Source organism: Siniperca chuatsi, linkage group LG12 (genome assembly GCF_020085105.1).
Source record: "Siniperca chuatsi isolate FFG_IHB_CAS linkage group LG12, ASM2008510v1, whole genome shotgun sequence".
Taxonomy (NCBI): Eukaryota; Metazoa; Chordata; class Actinopteri; order Centrarchiformes; family Sinipercidae; genus Siniperca; species Siniperca chuatsi.
In genome coordinates, this window is record NC_058053.1 from 22767762 (window position 1) to 22782648 (window position 14887).

The 14887-nt window shown below is 37.2% G+C and overlaps 1 protein-coding gene across 1 annotated transcript; it reads right to left on the minus strand.

Annotated features, from left to right (window-relative positions):
• Nucleotides 1-1668: 1668 nt before the first annotated feature.
• On the minus strand, nucleotides 1669-14458 carry hacd2 (3-hydroxyacyl-CoA dehydratase 2). The gene is made up of 7 exons (XM_044215763.1): nucleotides 14256-14458; nucleotides 11525-11642; nucleotides 10182-10200; nucleotides 7118-7206; nucleotides 6359-6480; nucleotides 4065-4243; nucleotides 1669-2566 (listed from the first exon to the last, which is right to left on the minus strand). The coding sequence occupies exons 1-7, from the start codon at nucleotides 14378-14380 to the stop codon at nucleotides 2484-2486; spliced, it is 735 nt and encodes a 244-aa protein (XP_044071698.1). The 5' UTR covers nucleotides 14381-14458; the 3' UTR covers nucleotides 1669-2483.
• Between the last annotated feature and the right edge of the window lie 429 nt (nucleotides 14459-14887).

Below are 14887 nucleotides of genomic sequence, written 5' to 3' on the forward strand. Positions count from 1 at the left end.
GTAGGTTGTAACACTAATCATCATTCCAGGCATCCAGATTTCCGCTTTCATGCAGTTTTACAATTAGCTGCACTACTTTCCAACAAGTATCTCAAATCATGCTCAACCATTTATGAGGAAGAGGGAAAAAAAGAGCACAAAGGCTGGATTTGACATTACAGCCACTAGCTGCTCACTTTGCTACAGAATAAAGGAGTGTAAGAGAGGTTAATAATCACAACAGCGAGCAGGACTTTAGCAACATGTATGTTTTGGAGGTGGAGTGATGATAAGTAATGTTGACACTTCTTAAAGGATGCATGCTGATGGATGTCAGCTTCTGAGAGTACATTGTAAAGAACACACAACAGTAGCCACTGGGCTTGGAAGCATTAAAGGGTTTGCTCACCAAATTTTCAAAATACTGTATTTAGAGATGCCAATGTTTTGAGATATCAGTTTCTGAGATTTCTGCCTCAACCCCAATACAATGAATGTGTTTTTTTCCAGCTTCTAAAAGACAGGTCTGGCAATGGTCCAGAGTAACAGGGACAGTTACTAGAAATAGATGTTGCTGTTTATATGTACTTTTTCCAATGCTGTGAGCACCACGACTAAATTCCATTCACCTCCAATGTACTGGGATGGAAGCAGAAATCTCAATCTCAAAATCTGGTCAAATAAAACCAAAACTTTCTACATGGCTAGATACCACCAGAGTATGTGAAAAGATGTTCTTTGTAATTTGGGTGAGCAGACCATTTACAGAGTAACTTCAGCTGAAAATCTTGTTTTTTTCTGACCTCAAGTGATGGTCCTCACTTTGCTTCACTGCAGTGGTGCAGAAATGTACTCAGAAGGGCAGAGAAGCAGCAGACCAACAAAATATCAAGCTGTCAGGATTACAACTCCAACATGTCACAAATGTAACATCGTCCAAAACAGTGAGCTAACATAGAATGTGCATCAAATATGACTATTACATCAGGTGAAGAAAAGGTGGTACATTATTAGATTCACCTCATTGAAAAGACATGAAAGCTCACTAATTGAATTCACTACAAAGTCTGTTCGCTTCCTTGTTAAGTACTATTTAGTATTTCAGCTGACATAGCTCTATATAAATGAATGACCACCAGTTTTACATACCAAAGTATAGTTCTATTACTCTGTATTTTAAAATAAAAGTCCATAAAGTTAACATCCAACATATATTTGGGCTACAATGCTATTTTGTTTGTGTTACATATCAAAGCTTATTTCATCGGAAAACACTGTTGCTACTGTATGCTGTGCTATCTGTTCTTTTTTGCTTAAATGTCCCATAACTTAACATCTAAATTATTGTTTTTAATAAAAAGGTTTTTAACATCTCATTTGTAAGACACACTCTTTAAATCATTAGAGATGGGGTGAAGACTGAAGACTGATAGCTTAATAAAACATGAATGAAAGTGTGCATGATCTAGAAGGTTTACAAAGTATCACTTTATAGGAGCTAAAAATGCTAAAATTTGTTACTTTCCATAGATAAAAAGAAAGAAAGAAAGAAAGTGCAATGACACGAAAAGGGATGTTTGCTCACTTGGATGGCTGTGCGATGGAAAACATACTGGCTACTTTATGTTATTAATGTATACATCACCTAAACATCAAACAATAAGGAAATCAAAAGACACAACTCAGCCATCACTGGGAAACTTAAGCTTTTAAAGAGTCAACATAAAGAATGCAACTGAGACAGATGTCAAAACTACATCCAAACAAATACCAAACAAACAGCAGCGACACAAGAGAAACATAGAAAACCATGCAAGCACAGAATGAAAAAGGTTTATTGAACTAAATTAGGAATGTAATCAAACTTTTGACTGAAATGAATGAAACAAAACAAAAAAAAGACAAATCTGGACCACAGTTTGCACCAACAAACACACCGTAGATGCAAAACCTACAGACGACCTAGTTTCAGTGCTAGTCTTCACATTATTCTTTCTATCGTAATAAAGCACAACTGCTTCTTAAAAGAGACCAAAAGACGAGCCATGGGGAGGTGAAAAATCTATCAGGGATTTTCTATAGCGACATTTAAAATGAGGTTATCGATTCTATCAGTTCATCATTCAGTTTAATGCTTTGCTGTGACCAAGTTCTGCTCACTGCTCAGACAGCAACTCAACGGTATCCAAGTCAAAATACAGTTTCTTTACAAGCTGCAAGCTCTCTGACTAAACAAAAGTAACTGCAGTTTGTTCATAAATAAAAACAGCAACAACAAAAAAATAACCCTCGTTCGTTCATGATTTGTGAACTCCTATACAACCCTGGACAACAGTTGGAAAAAATAAAGTTGCTTGTTAATTGGATCTTCTGCCAGGTCAGTTCTGGCAGTTTGAAAACTGGCTGGGCTTTGCACTTCTTTAAGCAGACATGATTTTGTTCCTCTTCTGTTGGTTGTTTTGGTTTCTTTTCCCTCGGTCAGCTCTGTCTGAATGCTGTTGGGCTTATTCCACTTTGCTGTAGTCCTCTACGTGGCCCAGCACCTTCTTCCTCTGTCGTATCATGTGGAAGTAAAGTTGGGGGAAGACTGGGGGGCAGAGGAAGATCAGTATGTTACCAACAGCCTGTAATGAGTAGAGTGAGTTTTACATCACACTAGAACAACAACTTTATTAGGGACACCTGTACAATCTAATGCAATCCAATACAACTGTTCTGCCATAAAGTCTACTTTTATGATGCCTATGTCGTCCCGTTATTTTGACACTTTCACAGAGGTGTTAATTCAATTATATGTTTTAGCATTGAGGTCATAGTTAGTAATAGTGTTATACTGGACTGAATTATGTATGTAAATAGGGAGGACAAAATAACTGAAACACTTCTCAATATAATATAGTCCACCTTTAACTATGACCTCAATAATAAACACATAATTGAATTTACACATTTCTGATTATGTCAACAAAAACTGAATATATAAACTTCGTAAAGGTAGAATTTATGGCAGAGCTGTTGAATTGAATTGACAAACTTCTATAAAAACGCTTTGTATTCACCAAAGGAAAAAAATGTTGACTTTCATTTCTGGTAATTATGACAAAACTATTACTTACTAATTATGTGATCGATTATCTCGTAACCATATTTCATCATATGAAATTACAAAGAACATCTTTTCACATACTCTGGTGGTATCTAGCCATGTAGAAAGTTTTGGTTTTATTTGACCAGATTTTGAGATTGAGATTTCTGCTTCCATCCCAGTACATTGGAGGTGAATGGAATTTAGTTGTGGTGCTCACAGCATATCAAATGGTGATAACTGTTAATGTGTGTTCAACCTGAATACAATGGCATGACTGCATACAAAATGTGGAAAAATGGAAGTGGACCCAAACAGACCCATATTTGCTCTGGATGTCGCAAAATTACATTCCTACATTTCCCTCAGGATCAATAAAGTATCTGTCTGTCTGTATTAGGCAAAAGCGCAGAGGTAAAACTTCACGCTTATCCTGAGGATTTTCGATTCCAATTCATGAACGTACAAAGGCCAAGGCGAAAAGGAGAGAGGCTGGATGAAAGTAACGGAAAGTTCCAGTAAATTTTGAAAGCAGTCAAAACACACAAACACACACACACGGTGCATATGTTGCTAACTACAATCGCTACAGCGTGCATATGTTGCTAGCTACAATAGCTACAGCTGACATCTGCACAGTCGGAACATTTAGGGTGAATAAACACGGACTGCAAAAATACTGTAGCGTTCAAATTCATGTGAATAACGAAAGGGCTAAATCCCCTTTGCGTTTAGTCTCAACATACCTTGAGGCTATGTTTACCGTTTCTCTAAATAATGACATACAGGTTTTGTAATTATGAGTTACAAATGATGGTAAGTCATAATTACCAGATAAGGAAGTAATTACAAGAAAATGTTTTTCTTCTTTTTGGTAAATGCAATGGACTTCTGTATATTTGTGATTTAAAGCAAATTCTTACTGGAAGCACAATATTGTCGCTGCCTGTTTAGTGTCTCCACAAAAGAGGAAAAAAGTCAAATCTGCGTGTTGACTTACGAGGAATGTAGGAGATCATGATGAGGATGAGGAAGGTGTAGTAGTCGAAAGAGAAGTTGTACTTGTTGGGGAGAGTGACAGAGTACAGGCCCGTCTTCTGCACGTTCGGCAGCGCTGCATAGATAGTCAGCAGTTCCCCAGTCACTCCCATGGGATACAGCACAATGAAAAAGGTGTACCTGCAGCAGACGGAGAAATAATAAATCACACATCTTCATTATTCATTGTTTCTGCAACATGAGAGGTGGGCGGTATAACTGGTATAAACAGCAACACACTGAGGGAGATTTGCATGATATGGATCTTTACTGTTTGCACCACAACCATTAGTGCAACTTACTGCATATTAACAAGGGCAGCTGTAAACTTTAGCAATGTCACAGATCGGCTAATAAAAAAAAACAAAACAAAAAAACATACACTTCTGCTTTCTACTAAAACAAAACACATTTTCCTGCTAAGAAAACGTGGGCGAAGAACACAGTGCTACAGAGGCACGACCAAACGATGAAGAAGTGGTCTAAAAACAGCACTTCATAGTTTGGACATAGTTTGTGTATTTATGTAGAGCAGCAGAGAATAAATCTCTTCAAAAAAAAAAGTGGAGGAGTATGATGAATGTTTGAGAATGTGCTCAGGCTCTGACACAAGTAATTCAGTTAGGTAATGATTCAAGTAAATAATTAACTAAAACACTGACAAATCACTGTCAGAGAGAAAATAAAATGTTCAGTCTCTTCCTTAACTAGCTCTCCAAACCCAGCGACTGTCTTCACTGATCCTTCACAGAATTTTCCACAGATGCACAACCAATTTTTCTGCCTCTCAGGGTGCAACTCAAAGTGAAAGTCGAATACCAATATAGCGAGAGTCTCATTTGCTACCTAGCAACCAAGACCGCAGAGAGGGAGGCACATAACAACTGTTGCCTTGGTTGAAGATGCAGATGAATCACATTAGGAAGGTGGAGAGATGTAGATTGTTATGGTGGAAACAGCAGATTTTCTGTAGATTTGATTTAAAATAAAAAAACGAATCAGTGTTGGAAGTAATGATTTCAAAGAGTGATGCGTTACTGTGATAACAGATTCATAAACCTCCTTAACCTTGTCATCGTTATAGCGTTAAAGAGTCACATATCTGTTTTAGGGTTTAAATGAGGTAATGTAAACAGTAGCATAACAAATTACCTTTTGTAAAAAGTAATTAATAGAGCAATTTATTACTTTTAAGAAAAAAAAGAAATGTATAATTACTTTTTGTACTGCAACAAGCCCAACAGTAAAAATACTATATATTTCACTAGTTTAATTGGAAATTCACTATAATATTCAACATAATTATCCTTGAATGTTATTGGCATTATTAACACTCCTGCTTGTTCAAAGCTTCAATGAAATTTGGAGCTGGGTATAGTTTGAAATGTTGCATTGAGTTTTGTGCCCTCAGCTATACGTGCTTTAAATAACTGTAATAAACTTGTGATGTTGTAATCTTTCTTGTTTGTTTATACTTTGTTTTGAATGTTACTTTTGTGACAGCAAATTTCCTCTATAAAAGTACAGTAAAGAATGAATCTGAATCACAGGTACAAATGGCTGAGTTTCAGCATCAATACTGAATACTACAACGTTTTTATCAACACTTTAGTTGATTATATTCATCATCAATGAATCTATCAATTATTTAATCTGATTAACTGATTAAATTACTGTGAAAAATGCCATCACAACTTTGCAGAACATAAGATGAAGTCTTTAAATTTCTTGTTTTGGAAATACAGTTGGAGCTGAAAGGATTTGTTAGATTGACATAAAGATAATCAGCAACTATTTTGCTAATCGATTAATCTTTTCAATCATTTTGCAAGCAAAAAATGCCAAATAATCACTAGTTCCAACTTCTCAAATGTGAGGATTTGCTGCTTTTCTTTGTCAAATTTAATTAATTTAATATCTTTGGGTTTCAGACTGTTGGTCGGACAAAACAAGTAATCTGAAGATGTTACCTTGGGCTCGAGAAAATTTTGATGGGCATTTTTTCACTACTTTTTGCAATTTCATAGACTAAACTCTTAATGGACAGATTAATCAGTAATGTAAATAATCATTAGTTTTAGCCCTAACACAGCCTTAATTCATTTATTCATTCAGTATTCAACAAGTATTGAGGCTTGACCCAGCACTTATCGAATTACCTAATTTTTAATCGATTTTTCATCCATGTTTATCAGCAGATAAACTTAGGTACAAATGTCTCCTGCTCTGACACCTCTCTCAGGTTGATTTCCCTACCTTGCCCATTTAATGAGGTATGGCAGGTGATTGAGCAGGCTGAAGGTGTAGAAAGAGTAGCGGATGATCTCTGTGACAGTCCAGGCTGTGACAAACAGCAGCACGCTGTCCTCACTCTGCACCTGCAGAAACACACACAAAGGATGATGGGGAGGAGGACGGAGGGACAGACGGGCTTGCATCATGCTGTGGTAGTTACTCTGCTGTAGGCTAATCTAGACTTTTTAATTGCAGAACCATGCTGTTTGTTTAAGATGCTCAGAGATCAGATCACACCGCAGGCAGATGGTCACTATCCTCCTCCATATTAGGTTAAAACCGATGCTTATATGGTGTTAAAAAGAAAAGCACACTTCTTATTACACACTCAAAATTCTAAATACAGATTCCTCACACACTGACATAAAAGGGAAAGAGAGAACAGCTTGAGAAAATTGTCAGTACAGCATCATACAATGGACACACAATGTAAACAAAGCATTTAAAACATACAATACATACGTTATTCACTACACAAAAATTCATAAGATTCATTCCTACAACCCTACAGCAAGACCATCTGACGTTACTTACACATTTACTCCTCTCCGATCTATTAACAGGGCAAACAGTACATCAACTGGTCACTTTTCAACACAAATCCATGTTTACATTTACACTGCCGTGTCATTCATGCCAAGTCCATTACACATACTGTTTTACGCAAGACTGATTTACTATATGTGTGTAAGTTAGAAAACAGAGCGAAACTCATCTTACCTCCCTGACGCTGTGTGTGACGGCCCAGGTGAGAAAGACCCGGGACATGACCTGGAATCCAGTCAGGACCACAGAGGACGGTACGATTCCTGGGATATGAGACAAAACACAAACACTTATATATAAGGATCCAAGAGTACTGGTAGTCACTGCACACACTGCTCACACTATTTTATACTTACACCCACTTGGTACTTAATTTATTTTCTGACCTGTATTATAGTGTATTATATTCTTTGCTTAGTACTTCTATTCCTGTGTGCACTGACGTGATAGTGAGCTGCTGTAGCAAAAGAGTTTCCCCTCGGGGATCAATAAAGTATTTCTGATTCTGAACACATGTGAATTAGAATATGCTGTATATTGTGTGTGTGTGTGTGTGAGAATGACCTCACTGGCATGGTTCCTGCTATTTTCAAGGAATCCTTTTTTTGGTTTTCAGGACATTTTGAACAAACCTGCTAACTGGTTGTTTCTTTTGTGGAAGTCTAATTTAAGTAAAAGTTAGCGTTGTGATGCCCCATTCTGCCCACTGGATCAGTATTGGGTCTGTCAACAACCTTAGTAAAATAATTAGGTTTTGGCCAAATGCAATCGATCCACATTACTATTTCTTAGTCACAGCTTTTACAAAAATGTAAATATGTTATTTAATCCTCCTAGAAAAATATAATGGCAAGTTGCACAAGCATAATAATGTGACTTCAGGTATTGGAATTGGTATCAGAAGAGAAATGCATGCCTACTAATTACTAATGTCATTTATTTGGGAGGAGTTGGTTTTCGCGGTCTAATTTTTCCCGGTTTCTTTTGCTTTAGGAAAACAGCTTGCATGGACCTCTGCAGTTAAATGTTGCTTTTTATTACCATTACATGTTACATCAAATGGAAAATTGGTCAGAAATTGGTCATGTGGAATGGAGTGCTTGACTGAGGAAAGAATTTTTTTTACACTTTTCCAAAAAACATACTTTGTTTATGACTAAACAAACTGGACAACATATTGATGGAAAATATTTAATTAGAGACTGTGTGAGCTCTCAGATCCATACATATAGGGCATAGAAATTAATCCTGAGGCAGTGTCTTCAACTGGCCAGTAGAGGGGAACCTAGAGCTCTGGGTGTGTGTGTGTGTGTGTGTGTGTGTGTGTGTGTGTGTGTGTGTGTTTGTTGGTGTGTTCTTTACCCATGGGGACTTGTGTCACTGTGGGGACAAAAATGGAGGTCCCTGTGGGTAGAAACTGCTTTCTGAGGGTTAAGACTTGGTTTTAGGGTACAGGTTACAATTAGGTTAAGGTTAGTGTAGGGTTAAGGTTGGGCATTCAGTTGTGATGGCTAAGGTTAGGGTAAGGAGCTAGGGAAGGCATTATGTCAATGACTGAAACAAACGTGTGTGTGTGTGTGTGTGTGTGTGTTTGCTCTGAGTTGACAGAAGCTGCAGGGAGCATAAATAATCCTTCATCAATCCTAGATAATGAAGAGAATGGACTGTGAACTGCTGCGAGGCAGCCAGGCGAGAGCCGGTCTCTCCTCACACATTAACACCACGAGAGCCAACAGCTTCTCTGCTCTCTCTTTGGCAAACACTTCAAATATGAAAAGCTTCTGTTTGTCTGTACATATTTACATCTGAGATACATCTACAAATGCAATCTGGCGAGTCATAATTATAATGTGACCAGTCAAAATCAACAATTTAAGATTTGGTGACCTGTCACAATGAGTTGAGATATCTGCAAACACATTTTGACCGGTAAAAACAACTTTTAAGTTACCTATAATGACATTACTGATGTTGTCCTTCAACTCCTCAAACATACCAAATGACTACTGGAGATCTATGATTCTGTTTAGATTTGCCAAAATTATACTTTCAGATCCTTACAGTTATACTTCTGAATAGTCAGATTTGTTGTGCATGATGTGACTGATGCAAGGCTTTACAAATTATATTCAATCTTGCAAACCAGGGGAATGAATAGCAGCGGCCTCAAAAAAATACAAAAACAAATGCAACAAATTCATAAGAGCTTTACTGAGGAATTTGTGGTTACTGAAACATGTCAGGAACTAAACAACAGCCCTGGAGATTGTATTTCTACCCTGCGTGATTTGAAAGCAACATACACGTTTAAAATTTGATATCTACAGCTGCATTTTAATTAGACTGATACATCAAGATATATTTCATCCTGTTGCAATGCTAACTGAAGGTAAAGTACCTCCAAAATCAGATTTGTCAAATAAAAACTCATTTGATAGCTTCTCAAATATCTTTAAAGGACTTCTGACCATCAATAATTAAAATTTCAGACACAGATGGATGACAGATTAAAGGAAAAACCAAACTGAAGTGCTTCACTAAGGTGTTTTGTCACCACTAGCCTCCAGAACAGCGTCAGTGTATAGATTCTAATAGTTTGTGGAAGTCTGCTGGAGGGATGAACACCAGATTCCCTCCTTTGATGATCTAATGATGGTGGTGGGAGTATGGAAGCCTATAAGGGACTATGGTTGTGTAATGTAACCTAATTTTGACACGAGTAGATGACAAAATTTACATCATATACAGATGTGGCAGCTACACCAGTGAAAGGTCATAATTAGACCTTAACATAATTTTGCTGATCATCAAACCATTCAGTCAGCCCTCCTGCTCTGTATGGAAGCATCTGCTCCAGATTTCTTTCTTTAAATAGTCTCTCGTACGTATGTCTACTTTAATAAGTTATACCTCCAGTTCAGACATCTTCACTTTATATTGTGACTCGTGGAGATATATTGAATTTGAGTTTTAAATAGTCATATTTAAAATGGAGATATGTGGAATTCACATCTCAAACAAATCAAAACTTTAGCGTAGATATTCTTAGAGAAGTGGTTTCATACAACATAATGGAATCTAATTACAGATATCTTAAATGAAAATTTAAGTCAAATCGTGTTGTCACAAATTGTAAAATGGTTTGTGATAATCTCTCTGAAGTGACCTGTGCTAGACTGATGTTTCACTGGTAACAGAGAGCAGGGGCGATGAGGGTGGGGGCTGAAAAGAGACTCACCTACAGCACAGTGCAGAATCTGTGAAAGGAAAAGAACAACGACAGAACAGAAAATGATTCAATATGCTTCTGGAAGTGGAGCACACGACAGCTTATTTTAACACAGTCTCAATACATTTCCTGTTTGTATGGGTTGCTTGCGGTTAATTGTTTCATTTTGTTTTCTTGCATTCCTGAAAATCATTTTTCTTTTGGATTAATAAAGTAAAATCATGCTCATTTTTAATATTATTATTATCATCATCATCGATTTCCAATTAATATTCTCAAGACATAGCTAAAAGGAATTTTTTTGAATGTGTACAACTCTATAATACAAAGACTACATAATGTGTTTCTCATTTGTCAAAAAACTTTTAAGATCAATTAAATACCATGGTGCCATGCCGTAGTAGTCAGTCTGTGCACAGATTATTTCATGAATGGAAAAACTAAGTCTCCTATCACTGAGCTACAGTGTGTCTTGACAGGATCACTGAAACACCTCATGTTGCTTAGCCTCAGCACCATACACGTGTGTCAGTGTTTCTATGTGTGTGTGTGTGTGTGTGTGTGTGTGTGAGCACTCTTAAAACATGTGAGGGAACTAGACAATTCTCTTTTACCTAGTTTTGAGACAGTACGGGACTTCATTTATCTCTGTAATTTTCAGCCACTATATTTTTATTAGTTTGAAATCTTACAAAAACTAAACTACCTGAGTATTTTCTCAGGTTCTGTGCCTTTAACACAGTGTAGCCAGGCATGTTAGGTTACCACACTGATATGTTATAGAGGACATACCAAACACTGTATAGATATCAGGCCTGTGTCACTGCACATCCACACATGAATCCAAGGCCCAGCCAGCTTTTATTGACTAGATGATTTTTCTAGCAGTTGATACAGGCTGGGAATGGGGTTAATAAGTAAACCACATTTTTGCTGATTCATTTATCCATTAAGCAATGTGTACACAGACATCAAAATCCTCACAGTGGTTTTCCATCTGTCTGCTTGGACAACTAATAGATGTATCTATAATCGTCAACAGTGCTGTAAAATCATTAAATGAAATACTTTAATAAAAGGTTCTTGAATGCTTAAAATATTATTGATGGATTAATACAAATAAAATAATTGTTGCACCTAATATCTGTATATATAAATTGGATGTTGTGCACTGATAAGAGCAATAATAGTCGCCTTTGAAATATTGCCACATTATATATAACAAAGAGTTTCCCTTCGGGGATCAATAAAGTATTTCTGATTCTGATTTCTGATATACACACTGTATTTAATCAAATATATTGTGATATTTGATTTTGTCAATATTGCCCAGCCCTTTGTGCTCATCTCACCTCCAGAATAGCTCCAGTCTGAAAGAACTTCAGGGGCTTCTCTATGGAGTAGTACAGCCCGTGGTAGCTTCCCCTGGCCAGGTAAGCTCTGACCAGACCCACAGCTATCACCAGCCACCTGGAGAGCAGAGGGGGGGAGAGAATCAATAGTATTGTCATTGCAAAAACTGAAAACGAGATCTACCAGACGATCTTATCATGGAAACAGAAATCTGTGTTAGACTTGTGTGTGGTTTCTGTTTTGAATAAAGGATTCTGGAGTGAAAGGAAGTGCAATATGACAGATAACTCCAGCCAGTGTTTTGATGTTTAAGAACTGATGAGTGAACTTTATAAAATAAGTCCTTCGATAGTGGGAACTTCTCTAAGCTAACAATAATATTAAGCTTAAGGAGAATTTTGAGCTACAAATGACCATTCCTTATTATTAATGTTGCAGTATTAATATTGTTATTATTGGAAAAACTTGTAAATGTATATTTTGACAAGACACACTCGGATACTGGATTTTTAAGGGCTAATATCTATTGGCATTTAAGAAAAATAAAATCAGTATACCACTTATATTTTGGCAAAGATCCCTCTAATTTGGTTATTTAAACGTTCTGATGAAAATCACATACTTTATATTACAGGATATTTTAGAGTTGAACAAAAAACATTATTACCAAGGATGACAGTAAAAGTAAACAGCATTCAACAATGCATTCTGAACACAAGTAAACTTCACTTGAAATTCAATTATTTGAAATGAAGATAAAAAAACCAATATACAGTATTAAGACAAATGAAGGTCTGGTATGCAGAAAAATGCAACCTGTAGAACATTTGTTGTTGCAATTACTGTCTGCAAGCCAACTGATTTTTGCATATCTCTGCAGACTTACACAAATACATATATGTTTAATAACCTAATATTAGCCTAATATGCTGCTATATCTTAACATAATTTCTCTAAACATTAATCTAATAACTAGATTGGAAGTCATATTATAAAAGAAATGGTTTTATTTTTGTGTAAATATTAAAACTAGGTGTAAAGTTCATATTGAGCCAGGTAGGTATCTTTTATGGGTAGAGAACTGCTGCCTGATAAGGGTTTCAGCACATACAATCAAAAAAATATTCTAATAAAGCAATCTAATACATTAATACACCATTCAGAATTAGCGTGTCCCCTTCAACACAGAGGTCAGAGGTCAGCTGCAGAGCTTGTGGAGATACTAGCTGTGTTGCTAGAGGAGACCTGAGCAGGGTGGACGTTTCAGTTCACACTTTGTTTTGACAGAGTGTACAATGTGACTTGTATCTATTAGGCCTCAATCTCAGTCAGGGGCAGTGATGAATATCAATATCAAGGCCAACTGCACGCCTGCTTAGCTGCTATGGCAGCATCTAAATGCTGACACTGCATTTGAACAGCAAAAACGTGGGTGTACAACACTCTAATGTGTGCTCAATACAAAGCAAGCACTGTATGGCCCATCAGCACTGAGACATACACAATGTGACCTAACTGGTTGGAACAGCGAACAAACAACACCCATCATTCAATTGTGCAACAGCCTAAAAACCAGTGCAATAAAAACACACACAAAGAGATGTGTCAGTGTCTGTGCCGGGCAATGGAGGTTATAAAATGGGCATCTAGTGTATATCAAGCCTGCTGTAATACAAATCCAACTGTAATCATTTGAAACAAAAAATGCAATGCAATAAAATAAATCCGAAAGGTTATTTCTAACTTTTGATGCTGCAAATAACCCATAGTTATATCTAAAAACCACTGTTATTTACTTATAATTACCCATGCTGAACAATTCATGGTATAATTTACAGTGGTAAACATAAGGACAGCTGAATCATTATTGATGTGAATTTGAGTTAACGGGACAATTTGATTATGTTAGTCAACTTCTTACAATTTTTTATATAAATGTTTTCCAAAAGTGTATTTGTCTTAGCCATGTCTTAGTTTCAAACACATTCACAGGTTCCTTCTTACTCAACCAGTCATTTAATCTCCCAGCATCCCACTAGCTACTTTCAGTGATATAGGGGTCCTAACTAGAGCTGCAACGAGCATTTATTTTTCGTTATTGAAACTGAAAACTCAAACATAGTCTATTAAGAATAATATAATAAATAACATCATAATAATACAGCAGCGAAAAGTAGCATATCCCCACATTTGAGGAGACAGCAAATATTTGACATTTTTTATCCAGTACTAATTTATTAATCGACTAATTGTAACTTTTTTTAATTATTTGGTTAAAAATTCAGTCGTTGCCCTGCTAAAATAAGATGACAATGCAAGATGAAACCACACACTTTCTGGTGTAAAAAAAAAAAAAAATGCAGACAATAAACCATCTGTGTATTTCTGTATTGTATGCGGTGGCGACCCGCCAGTCAAAATTAATGTGCACGCCAGGTGGTTGTCTGCTGCTCATCTAACGTTAATCTGTATAAACCGTTGGACGTTGGGGAAACAAACTCAAAGTTATTTCAGTTCACGGCATGCTAGCAGTGTTTCCAATAATAACTACATACAATTTGCAGATTAATAATCCAAGAATAACGCTGTAACAGTACAACGGGGGAATCTTGCTCCCATTATTCAGTCCTGTCTCTCTTGCTCAACAGCGCACACACGAACACACACACACACACACACACACACACACACACACACGGCAGCATTAGCACGAGGAAACACGCTACATACCCCGCTGTCATAACAACGTTGTAAATGACCAAGTAGGCCGTGGCCAGGGCACCGGGTCCTTTCTTTTTCTTCGGGCCCACATCGCTGTGGGCCGCCTTGCTGGTCCCCGGAGCAGCTGCCGACATGACTACAACCCTCAACAGTCTTTGGTCCTGGACGACGGCGGTTGTCAGGTTGACCGAGTCAGGAAACTAACAGGGGCCAGACCCGGAAGTGTCGTTTTGAAGCGAGAGGATTAACTTCTCCATACTTCCGCCTTCGCTTTGAGACGCTCTCACTCAAATAAAACCTTAAAAGTCGGTGCGACATCCTTTCAGAGCGCGACTGTATTTATTCATTTAAGGTATTTATTTGAACTCTTGATTTAAATCTAGCTGATCTGTCCCTCCGGTGTCTGCATACTTGTGCAGGACTAATAGAGCAGGAATTATCTTAAACTAAGGTTGGAATCTTTGTCCCTTCCTCTGATTGTATGAGACGCTCTTTGACAGGCGCGTCCCCTATCGCTCGTCCCAGACTCCCAGACTACGTATGCTAAAACAAGGACTTCTCAACAAGGTAAAAACACCGGGCCACTAGGCTCCAGACCCCCAGGGGCCCAATCCTGTAAACCATAATGTAAAAGGGCCTTA